This window comes from Neoarius graeffei, chromosome 19 (genome assembly GCF_027579695.1).
Source record: "Neoarius graeffei isolate fNeoGra1 chromosome 19, fNeoGra1.pri, whole genome shotgun sequence".
Lineage (NCBI taxonomy): Eukaryota > Metazoa > Chordata > Actinopteri > Siluriformes > Ariidae > Neoarius > Neoarius graeffei.
Genome location: NC_083587.1, coordinates 47,186,528 through 47,199,325, shown reverse-complemented (window position 1 = coordinate 47,199,325; position 12,798 = coordinate 47,186,528). Strand labels below are relative to the sequence as shown.

General features: G+C 41.8%; 1 protein-coding gene across 4 annotated transcripts in view; it reads right to left on the bottom strand.

The window, feature by feature from the left end:
* Positions 1-266: 266 nt before the first annotated feature.
* The window catches only part of tmem67 (transmembrane protein 67), a 110,807-nt gene continuing 98,275 nt past the window's right edge, over positions 267-12,798 (bottom strand). For all 4 annotated transcript variants that reach the window (XM_060900187.1, XM_060900188.1, XM_060900190.1 and 1 more), the window contains 2 exons: positions 10,026-10,168; positions 267-1,224 (listed from right to left, as the gene is read on the bottom strand). In XM_060900187.1, the coding sequence (XP_060756170.1) occupies positions 1,144-1,224; positions 10,026-10,168 (224 nt within the window). In that variant the 3' untranslated portion in view covers positions 267-1,143. The remainder of the gene's footprint in view (positions 1,225-10,025; positions 10,169-12,798) is intronic.

Genomic DNA, 12,798 nt, shown 5'->3' with positions numbered 1-12,798 from the left:
CAGATGGGCAGGTTTTAGTATATTAGTTATCCTCTCATAGATGAAAAGCAATCCCTAAGGTGTCGTTGAGTCATCCTGTTGGTGTGGGTCGCTGGGGGCTGGGTGTGAACGGCCTAGAGAGTCGTTGGGGTGATCAATGGGTTGTTGGATCTCGTGTCCCCCTGTGGTTCTCTGTGTCCTCCAACAACCCATTGATCACCCCAACGACTCTCTAGGCCGTTTACACCCAGCCCCCAATGACCCACACCAACAGGATGACTCAACAACACCTTAGGATTGCTTTTCATCCATGAGAAGATAAATACCTGATACTCCCTATTAGTCAGACAAAACCGAAGAAGCCTTTTGGATGAGAGGTGAAACGTCTTCAAGAATCTTCAAGCAAGTCCAGTTGCTCTCTTTTACCACCCACAGTTTACTATGACCTGGATGACTGAGAATCTTCACAGACATCTAGTGAACAGTAGTTTTGTGGCTGGAAATGAGAGGGCAGAGGTGAACGACCAAACTGGTTCCAACTGACAGCAAGTCTACGCTAACTCAAATAACCGCTCTGTATAACTGTGGTGAGCAGAAAAGCATCTCAGACTGCACAACATATTGAAACTTGAGGTGGATGGGCTACAACAGCAGCCTTCAACTGTGCAGGTTCAGGAAGTCTCTACGCCCTGTAGTCTCAGACTCCTGCCCTTGGTTGACAGCATGCTGTGTAAACAGCCTAGAGACTGTTGTGTGTTCAAGTCCCAGGAGATCAGTGGTTTCTGTTATACTCAAACCAGCATGTTGGGGACCGACAACCACCAAAGTCACAGAGATCAAATTTTGCCCTATTCTGATGTTTGATGTGAACATTAACAGAAGCTCCACCTGTATCTTCATGGTTGTTACTTCTATATCCTGTACAACAGCCACACAATCAATCAACACAGTCATTAATGCTGTAGAAAAATACTGAAATTGATGTACACGCCACAAGAAATAAACTATAAACTATACAAATAAAAAACAAGAAAGTCTAGTCCAAACTATTAAAACATAAAGGCATCGAAACACAACTTGCTTTGAGAATTAAAACTGGCAAAGTCAGAACTACAATAAAACTGGCAATAAGGCAAAATGAAAATGATTTAAAAAATAAATAAATTAGATGAGGAATCTCTTGTCAATCAGAGTTTTTCTGGCCAGGTTCCTGCGACCGGAGACATTTCGAATCAGCCTGAAGATCTGCAAGAAAACACAGAAGTAGATTCTGATGATCATCTGAATGACTTCAAATATCCATAGCCTTTCGAATTTGCAACGCATACAGGCCTAATTAAAACATTTGGCTGAAAATACAATGTAACAATTCAATTATGTGCAAATATAAACTGTATTTAAAGAAACGGACCTATGAAAAATTAAGCTGAGCCAGGCAAATCACGTGTCATGTTGGGAGGGAAAAAATTAAGTTACCTGGATATTGTAAATAATTTAAATGGGCCATTTTAGTGTAAGCAGAAAATTCACTTTTGGGATTATTGTCTTAATATCGGTTAAACATAATGATCCATTATTCTATCCACATTCACTGGATATGAGTCATCATGTGCTCTGATTACTCTACTACTACTAGGCTATCAGCTCATATACTGTGAGTAGAAAAAACAAAATGGCGGAGCATTTTGCTGAACCAACCAAGGACGAAATAAAAACTCTACTCAAAAACAACCCCCCCCCCAAAAAAAGGCAAACATATTTGATGGTAAGAGTGTATCTTTTTTAAATTTTCAAGAATTATTATTATAGCATTTTTTACAAACTGCGACGGTCATTTTGCCAGGTTGTTTACATTCTTCATCTTTAAGCATTAAAATTTGTTGAATTTTTTTTTAGACTGGTTTAAAAGCTCAAAGAAGTTTGAAAATTACAATCACTAAAATGTCCAAGGAAAAATTAAATAAATGTCTAAAGCTATTCTATACCTTGGCATGACAGCAAGACAGCACTTTCTACAAAAAATAACAACAACACTAAAGTCAATTCGTGCAGCCATTGATAGGTTTTGAAGAAGTGGAAATGATTTAGCGGAAATTGTTTTGTCGGATGTTTTGTATCAAGTTTTTATTTATCAAATTTGCAAAAAATAAAAACAAAAATGCTCTGTTTCTCAAAATCCAGTGAATGTGGATAGAATAAAACGGTTAGTCCACTCAGTCTCATTGTACATGGCTTATAGCCGACTCAGCTCTACGCGCCTCGTTGGCGATCAGCTCATGTACGACTCAATTTCGTGGAATTACTGTTAATTATACATTAAACACACTCAGAAACTACACACACAGACATTAAGTGGCCCATGCCACTGGCTTGGATCAGCACAGAAAGAAAGTAGTCTCTTTTGACAGTGCTATCTATTCTTCTCTTTTTCATCTCTCCGTGGCCAGAGAAGGAGACGCGCATCTGAGGTCATGAAAAGGGCGTGAGGGACACAATGTCAACTACACAATGGACTAAAAACTCTGTATACTCAAAAAAGAAATGATCCAACTCTAAATGTAAATGTTTCATGTGACTCTTGAATATCTAGGACTATATGATGGGAACGGTCAGTAAAATCACTTCACTTAGCTTTACATCTGAAATAAGTTGTTCCTGAGTCACTATTAGTTGAAACTCCAAAAGGGGATGTGCTGGGTGGTTGGGGTCCAAGACACTCACAGGAGTTGTATAGAGGGCTACCGCATGACGTCACCGCGCCGCGAGATTTTGTTAGGCGCCATATTGGAAGACCAAGTACATGCACTCACAATATAAAACAAAGTACGAGCGAGAGTAAAGTGACACGATGGATGATAATTCTGGTTATGTGAGTACATTACCAGCTGCAGAAAGGGCACGGTATGTGGAGAAACTGGCTGTGATTGATGGGTTTGACCCATATGATAAGACTCGGGGCAAGGGAGAATGGAAACATAAGGAGGACCGGACACCAATTCTGCCATCTGTTTGCTACCCAGACATTGTAAACTATTTGTTGTTTACACCCAGTGCCTACACTGCTGATGACTTGAAAGCCTACAAAGGGCTACAGGCTTACAATTATGTTGTTAGTGGCTTGGTTCGTGATATTACAGCTGTTATTAAGAATAACCTACACATAGTTATGGCCAAGGTAATCTTGTTGATATTTATCTTTTAATAATATATCTTTTCAGTTGAAAAATTAATACTTTTTGTTCCTATTAAGGTATCCATAATTTAGGTTAATTTATCCAAATTATACATATGTATTTATGATATATGCCTACACAACAACTATGCTTTATTTATATAATAGGAGGGAGAGCAAGCCCCAAACCAACCTAAATTATTATTATTATTAAATTGTAGAAGTCTGGGAGGCTTGCTCCTCATCCAGTTATCAACTTGGGGCCAATTTAGCATGTTTTAAATCTGAATTTCTTGCGTTTGCTTACCTCAAAGTGTCCGCAGATCATGCACAGACTTATCCATTATATCCACAGTTTTTTGCCAAGTCTCACACGGGTTTCTTTCAAGTCTACTGTTGGACCAATAAATCATAAATAAAACAGCTCAGATTTGTTTGTTTAAGTCGTTTGCCACTGCATTTTATTCTCGTGGGTTCACATACCGCTGCCGTTATTTCCCCCTAATCACGAGTTTGTTGGTCTTCCAAAATGGCGCAGGGTCTGTTTACTTCCAGTTTCGGGTGACGTCAGTGAAATCCCTCTATATGATAGTTTGTCTCATAGGAGTACCTGCTGTGTATAAGATGTTCAAGATGGAACATTCACCTGATGAGCTCTGCCATGTTTTGGTGTGGTAACTGTAAGCAGGATTGCGTAAAATCTACCGACTCAGGCCAAGTTTACATTAGACCGTATCTGTCTCGTTTTCTTCGCGGATGCACTGTCCGTTTACATTAAACCGCCTGGAAACGCCGGGAAACGGGAATCCGTCAGGGTCCACGTATTCAATCCAGATCGTGTCAGCTCCGGTGCTGTGTAAACATTGAGATACGCGGATACGCTGTGCTGAGCTCTAGCTGGCGTCGTCATTGGACAACGTCACTGTGACATCCACCTTCCTGATTCGCTGACGTTGGTCATGTGACGCGACTGCTGAAAAACGGCGCGGACTTCCGCCTTGTATCACCTTTCATTAAAGAGTATAAAAGTATGAAAATACTGCAAATACTGATGCAAATACTGCCCATTGTGTAGTTATGATTGTCTTTAGGCTTGCCATCCTTCCACTTGCAAGTGGTAAGTGATATGCACTGGGATCACACACACAGCGACTCAGGCCCTGTCCACACGGCAACGGATTCAGGTGACTCCGATACAATTGCTTATCGTTTAGGCCTGGCGTCCACACGGCACCGGCGTTTTGGGTGCCCAAAACGCAATCTTTTTGAGAACGGGTTCCAGAGTGGAAAGATCTGGCAACGTTGCCGTTGTGAAGTCGTCTGGATGAGTAAAACGGATTTGTTTACGATGACGTCACAACCACATGACTGTGAGTGCTTCACGCCGGGTAGAAGTGTAACGAATATCACCAGGAAAAAGCCTTACAGAGCACTAATGAGAGTGAAACACGAGCTTGGATATTATTATTATTATTATTATGTTCAGTGTTCGTTCACAGTAGTAATGCAAGAAGCAGAATAGTGACAGTAATAGTGAAGCAAAAACATGCAATTGTACAAACACTGCAGCTCTACAGCAAAATATTCATTTATGAAATGGTCTGAGTCTTAACACCAGTAGTGCCAATGATCTCATTGCGATGCGATGCGAGTTGTCAACAAATCCTATAACTTGGTTCATGAAACGCGCTTACAAAATATTTTCACTGTGAATATTTATTGTGTAATGGTGCAAAGTGAGAGAGAGAGAGAGAGAATAGCCCTTAGGGCAGAGTCAATCCCACCAGCAAAACTAGGGGGAAAAAAGAGCGATCTCACCTCTTCAGATGATGGTTTAAGTCCTAGAATACATTCCTCAAAAAAGCAAATTAATCCATCAACGTGTATCATTCAATTTATTCCGGACCATTAAAGACACCGCCTTCCGCGTACGTCATCCTCGCCGCCATATTGGAAAGGTCAAAGCGGAGAATAAAGATTAGCTGCGTTTAACTGTACCAACAGATTTACCGTCCAAACAAGATCACATGGGATTGCCTTTCACAGGTGAGAAACAACAAATTAATCCATCAACGTGTAGTATTCAATTTTTTCCGGACCATTAAAGACGCCGCCTTCCGCGTACGTCATCCTCGCCGCCATATTGGAAAGGTCAAAGCGGAGAATAAAGATTGGCTGCGTTTAACTGTACCAACAGGTTTACCGTCCAAACGAGATCACATGGGATTACCTTTCACAGGTGAGACTGGAAAAATACTTTTCATTGTATTTGGTCATTATAATGTAATTTTCCGAACAGATTTTCCTGACTTTGTGGCTAATATGAAGTCTCGCGCATAATAGTTTATGCGCATGCGTCCTTACTTCTTCTATTCCCATACGAAAAAGAACAGTAAAGAACTTATAAGAATTTACCACTGTCTTAGTAGTAAATCCTTATAAATATAAGGATAAATCCTTATAAGGATTTATAAATAAATATATATGCCATGTATGATTTACTCCTGAAAGTGGCCCATTTTGCATTTTCCTCATACAAATTTTTTATGAAAATCTAGTATGTATGAAGTGAACATTGTGCATGGTTTTTACAGATAATGTGTATGATGAATTACACCGTCTTTGTATGCTTCACGTAATGTTTGTAGTTTTAAATTATATTTTACAGTTTAAAATGTATCTGCCTTTTATATGTAAATCCACATATGTTTGTGTTGGATTTACATATAAAAAGCATATACATTTTAAACTGTAAAATATAATTTAAAACTACAAACATTACGTGAAGCATACAAAGACGGTGTAATTCATCATACACATTATCTGTAAAAACCATGCACAATGTTCATACATACTAGATTTTCGTAAAAAATTTGTATGAGGAAAATGCAAAATGGGCCACTTTCAGGAGTAAATCATACATGGCATATATATTTATAAATCCTTATAAGGATTTACTACTAAGACAGTGGTAAACTCTTAAGTTCTTTACTGTTCTTTTTCGTATGGGTTGTTCTGGTGTCTCCGAAGGGACCGTCTTACAGCGCCCCTAGAGGTGTGGCATGTGTATTGCATCGTTTTCAGCAAGCGTTGCGTTGCCATATGGACCTGATATTTTACTGATTGTTGCCCATTTGGACGCGATATATTTTTAAATAACATCTCGTTGCCGTTGTCGTGTGGATGTAGCCTCAGTCCCGAATCACAGCTTGTGCACTTCACTCGCGCGCTATGTGAGCTGCGCAAGGCCGGAGTGCGCACCCTCCAGAGGGCACTCGCTGTTCAGGGCGGAGTGATTCGGAGCGCAGGATGCCTGCGGAGCCGAGCGTATCCGTGTATTGGTGTTGCTGTGTGCACGCAAATCGTGTATTGGTGTTGCTGTGTGCACGCTAATCGTTTTAAAAACGTTAATCTGATGATCCGCTGATACGGTCTAATGTAAACATGGGCTCAATTTCCATGAAACTTAGTGGAAGGATGTACAGTGGTGCTTGAAAGTTTCTGAATCCTTTAGAATTTTCTATATTTCTGCATAAATATGGCCTAAAACATCATCAGATTTTCACACAAGTCCTAACAGTACAGGGAGTGCAGAATTATTAGGCAAATGAGTATGTTGACCACATTACCCTCTCTATGCATGTTGGCCTACTCCAAGCTGCATAGGCTTGAAAGCCTCCTACCAATTAAGCATACCAGGTGATGTGCATCTCTGTAATGAAAAGGGGTGTGGTCTAATGACATCAACACCCTATATCAGGTGTGCAAAATTATTAGGCAACTTCCTTTCCTTTGGCAAAATGGGTCAGAAGAGGGATTTGACGGACTCAGAAAAGTCAAAAATAGTGACATATATTGCAAAGGGATGGAGCACTCTTAAAATTGCCCAGCTTTTGAAGCGTGACCATCGAACAATCAAGCGCTTCATTCAAAATAGTCAACAGGGTCGCAAGAAGCGCGTTGAAAAAAAAAGGCGCAAACTAACTGCCCGTGAACTGAGGAAAGTCAAGCATGAAGCTGCCAAGATGCCACTCGCCACCAGTTTTGCCATATTTCAGAGCTGCAACATCACTGGAGTGTCAAAAAGCACAAGGTGTGCAATACTCAGGGACACGGCCAAGGTAACAAAGGCTGAAAAACGACCACCACTGAACAAGACACACAAGATGAAACGTCAAGACTGGGCCAAGAAGTATCACAAGACTGATTTTTCTAAGGTCTTATGGACAGATGAAATGAGAGTGAGTCTTGATGGGCCAGATGGATGGGCTCGTGGCTGGATCAGCAAAGGGCAGAGAGCTCCAGTCCGACTCAAACGCCAGCAAGGTGGAGGTGGGGTACTGGTATGGGCTGGTATCATCAAAGATGAGCTTGTGGGACCTTTTCGGGTTGAGGATGGCGTCAAGCTCAACTCCCAGTCCTATTGTCAGTTTTTGGAAGACACCTTCTTCAAGCAGTGGTACAGGAAGAAGTCAGCATCCTTCAAGAAAAACATGATTTTCATGCAGGACAATGCTCCATCACACGCATCCAAGTACTCCACAGCATGGCTGGCCAGAAAGGGTCTAAAGGAAGAAAGATTAATGACGTGGCCTCCTTGTTCACCTGATCTGAACCCCATAGAAAACCTGTGGTCCCTCATCAAATGTGAGATCTACAAGGAGGGGAAACAGTACACATCTCTGAACAGTGTCTGGGAGGCTGTGGTTGCTGCTGCACGCAATGTTGATCGCAAACAGATCAAAACACTGACTGAATCCATGGATGGCAGGCTTTTGAGTGTCCTTGTAAAGAAAGGCGGCTATATTAGTCACTGATTTTTTTTTTTGAATGCCAGCAATGTATATTAGTGAATGTTGAGTTGTTATATTGGTTTCCCTGGTGAAAATAAATGAGTGAAATGGGTATATGTTTGTTTTTTGTTAAGTTGCCTAATAATTATGCACAGTTATAGTCACCTGCACACACAGAGATCCTCCTAAGATAGCTAAAACTAAGAAAGCCCTACTCCAACTTCCAAAAATACTCAGCTTTGATATTTATGAGTCTTTTGGGTTCATCAAGAACATAGTTGTTTTTCAATAATAAAACTAATCCTCAAAAATACAACTTGCCTAATAATTCTGCACTCCCTGTAGATAAAGAGAACCCAGTTAAACAAATGAGACAAAAATATTATACTTGGTCATTTATTTATTGAGGAAAATGATCCAATATTACATATCTGTGAGTGGCAAAAGTATGTGAACCTTTGCTTTCAGTATCTGGTGTGACCCTCTTGTGCAGCAATAACTGCAACTAAACGTTTGCGGTAACTGTTGATCAGTCCTGCACACCGGCTTGGAGGAATTTTAGCCCATTCCGCCATACAGAACAGCTTCAACTCTGGGATGTTGGTGGGTTTCCTCACATGAACTGCACGCTTCAGGTCCTTCCACAACATTTCGATTGGATTAAGATCAGGACTTTGACTTGACCATTCCAAAACATTAACTTTATTCTTCTTTAACCATTCTTTGGTAGAACAACTTGTGTGCTTAGGGTCGTTGTCTTGCTGCATGACCCACTTTCTCTTGAAATTCAGTTCATGGACAGATGTCCTGACATTTTCCTTTAGAATTCACTGGTATAATTCAGAATTCATTGTTCCATCAATGATGGCAAGCTGTCCTGGCCCAGACGCATCAAAATAGGCCCAAACCATAAAACTACCACCACCATGTTTCACAGATGGGATAAGGTTCTTATGCTGGAATGCAGTGTTTTCCTTTTTCCAAACATAACGCTTCTCAATTAAACCAAAAAGTTCTATTTTGGTATCATCCGTCCACAAAACATTTTTCCAGTAGCCTTCTGGCTTGTTCACGTGATCTTTAGCAAACTGCAGATGAGCAGCAATGTTCTTTTTGGAGAGCAGTGGCTTTCTCCTTGCAACCCTGCCATGCACACCATTGTTGTTCAGTGTTCTTCTGATGGTGGACTCATGAACATTAACATTAGCCAATGTGAGAGAGGCCTTCAGTTGCTTAGACGTTACCCTGGGGTCCTTTGTGACCTCGCTGACTATTACAGGCCTTGCTCTTGGAGTGATCTTTGCTGGTCGACCACTCCTGGGGAGGGTAACAATGGTCTTGAATTTCCTCCATTTGTACACAATCTGTCTGACTGTGGATTGGTGGAGTCCAAACTCTTTAGAGATGGTTTTGTAACCTTTTCCAGCCTGATGAGCATCAACAATGCTTTTTCTGAGGTCCTCAGAAATCTCCTTTGTTCGTGCCATGATACACTTCCACAAACATGTGTTGTGAAGATCAGACTTTGATAGATCCCTGTTCTTTAAATAAAACAGGGTGCCCACTCACACCTGATTGTCATCCCACTGATTGAAAACACCTGACTCTAATTTCACCTTCAAATTAACTGCTAATCCTAGAGGTTCACATACTTTTGTCACTCACAGATATGTAATATTGGATCATTTTCCTCAATAAGTAAATGACCAAGTATAAGATTTTGTCTCTGGGTTCTCTTTATCTACTTTTAGGACTTGTGTGAAAATCTGATGTTGTTTTAGGTCATATTTATGCAGAAATACTGTATAGACAATTCTAAAGGGTTCACAAACTTTCAAGCACCACTGTAGCATGGGCTAAGGAAGAAGATATTACATTTTGAAGCGGATCTGAGTCACAGGGCCGAGCCATGCATTTGGTTTCGTTTTTGCTCATGTTGCAAGATAAAGCATTTGGGCTTGGCAGATGTCTGTGCCCTCTGAGGGCTCTTCTACTTAGAATATACTGCATGTCATGCAAGGTATACACGATGGTGCACTTTGGGTTATAGAAAATTACATCTCTTTTTCACACACACTGACCAGTTGCTGTACGTATGTTAGTACAGCTGCCAGAATGTAGTTCTGGCTGCCAAGATCAACGACACAGAAAAAGAGCGTGTCAAAGACCAACAGCGTCGCCTCGTTTCCATAGAAGAGGACCTCAGTGAAGGAGTGAGAGTCATCTGGGGAGAAAATACACAAAGAGATTACATTCAATTCCATTTTATTTATACGACACTTTTAACTTTGGACACATTGTCACAAAGTATCTTTACGCACATCCGTATTTACACTCACTGGCCACTTTATTAGGAACACGCATCCACCTGTTGTTTTATACAGTTCTCTAATCAGCCGATCCCTTGCCAGCAGCACAATGCATAAAAGCATGCAGATACAAATCAAGAGCTTCAGTTAATGTTCACGTCAAAGATCAGAATTGGAAAAATTGTAATCTCAAAGGGGGCGGCACGGTGGTGTAGTGGTTAGCGCTGTCGCCTCACAGCAAGAAGGTCCTGGGTTCAAGCCCCGGGGCCGGCGAGGGCCTTTCTGTGTGGAGTTTGCATGTTCTCCCCATGTCCGCGTGGGTTTCCTCCGGGTGCTCCGGTTTCCCCCACAGTCCAAAGACATGCAAGTTAGGTTAACTGGTGACTCTAAATTGACCGTAGGTGTGAGTGTGAATGGTTGTCTGTGTCTATGTGTCAGCACTGTGATGACTTGGCTACTTGTCCAGGGTGTACCCCGCCTTTCGCCCGTAGTCAGCTGGGATAGGCTCCAGCTTGCCTGCGACCCTGTAGAAGGATAAAGCGGCTAGAGATAATGAATGAATGAATGAATGAATGTAATCTCAAAGTGTGACTTTCACTGTGGCATGGGTGTCGGTTTGAGCCAGATGGACTGGTTTGAGTATTTCAGAAACTGCTAATTTCCTGGGGTTCACACACACAACAGTCTCTAGAGTTTACACAGAATGGTGCGAAAAACAAAAAAACACTGAGTGAGCGACAGTTCTGTGGGTGGAAACGTCTTGTTGATAAGAGAAGTCAGAGGAAAATGGACAGATTGGTTCAAGCTTTTTTGCCAAGAAGGATATAGCAACTCATATAATCACTCTTTACAACTGTGGTGAGCAGAAAAGCATCTCAGCATGCAACAGCAGAAGACCACGTTGGGTTTCACTCCTGCCAGCCAAGAACAGAAATCTTAGACTCAAGAACAAGTTCCTATTAAAGTGGCCGGTGAGTGTAGACATAGATATATCCTTATTGAATGATTTATCACAGGGGTCGGCAACCTTAGGCACGCGTGCCACGGTTGGCACACCACGGCATAATCACTGGCACGCCGGCACCTCTCGGTGTTATTTGAATTTTTCCATTAAGACAGTCCCAGCTTTGGAGGAAAAAAACAAAACAAAACGATCCCAGCCTTGGCCAGTTGTGTTTGAGTGACAGCAAGATCTCTCGGCCACGTCCCCCAGAGACCCACGCGTCAGATGTGTACAGTACGGTAGGATGCAGTCGAAATGGCAACACCGCCCGCTAAAAAAGCTAAAGTTGTTAGATCATTTCAGACCTCATGGACACAAGAATTTGCTTTTGTGTTTTTGAAGGACCGTGCTGTGTGCACTTTATGTTTTGAGAATGTTGTGTGCTGAACGTCAAGTGTTAAGCGACATTTTGAAACGAAGCACGAGAAGACATTCAAAGACCAAGCAGATAAAGCCGAATCAATTAAGCGTGCTGTGTCCAGGTATGAAAAACAAACCAGCTCCCTCAAAGTTTTTGCTACGGCTCAAAATCATAGCACAGAAGCTAGCTATTGCATTGCTCATTGCATTGCTAAACATGGAAAGCCCTTCACAGATGGCGAATATATAAAGGAGGCTTTTCTCAGTTGCTCAGATACTCTTTTTGAAAACTTGCCAAACAAAGAAACAATCAAGACAAGGATAAAGGACATCCCCATGTCAGCTAGAAGTGTTCAGCGACGTATTGATGAAATGGCAGAAAATGTCAGAGTGCAGCAAACAGCTGGGTTGAAAAATGCTACGGTATTCAGCATAGCACTTGATGAAAGCGTGGACGTGAATGACATCCCGCGTTTGGCAGTCATGGCAAGATACTGCGATTCATCTGTGAGAGAGGAACTACAGTGGGGAAAACAAGTATTTGATCTATTGCTGATTTTGTTGGTTTACCCACTAAGAAAGACTTTTTTTTTAAAAGATATTTTTTGGGCTTTTTTTCACCTTTATTGGATAGGACAGTGTAGAGACAGGACAGGAAATGAGTGGGAGAGAGAGAGACGGGGAGGGATCGGTTAAATGACCTCGGGTCGGAATCGAACCCGGGTCCCCGGATTTATGGTATGGCGCCTTAGCCACCTGAGCCACGACGCCCCCCCACTAAGAAAGACTTGATCAGTCTGTAATTTTAATGGTAGGTGTATTCTAACATGTGGAGACAGAATATCAAAAAGAAAATCCAGAAAATAACTTTTAAATATCTCATCTCATTATCTCTAGCCGCTTTATCCTTCTACAGGGTCGCAGGCAAGCTGGAGCCTATCCCAGCTGACTACGGGCGAAAGGCGGGATACACCCTGGACAAGTCGCCAGGTCATCACAGGGCTGACACATAGACACAGACAACCATTCACACTCACATTCACACCTACGGTCAATTTAGAGTCACCAGTTAACCTAACCTGCATGTCTTTGGACTGTGGGGGAAACCGGAGCACCCGGAGGAAACCCACGCGGACACGGGGAGAACATGCAAACTCTGCACAGAAAGGCCCTTGCCGGCCC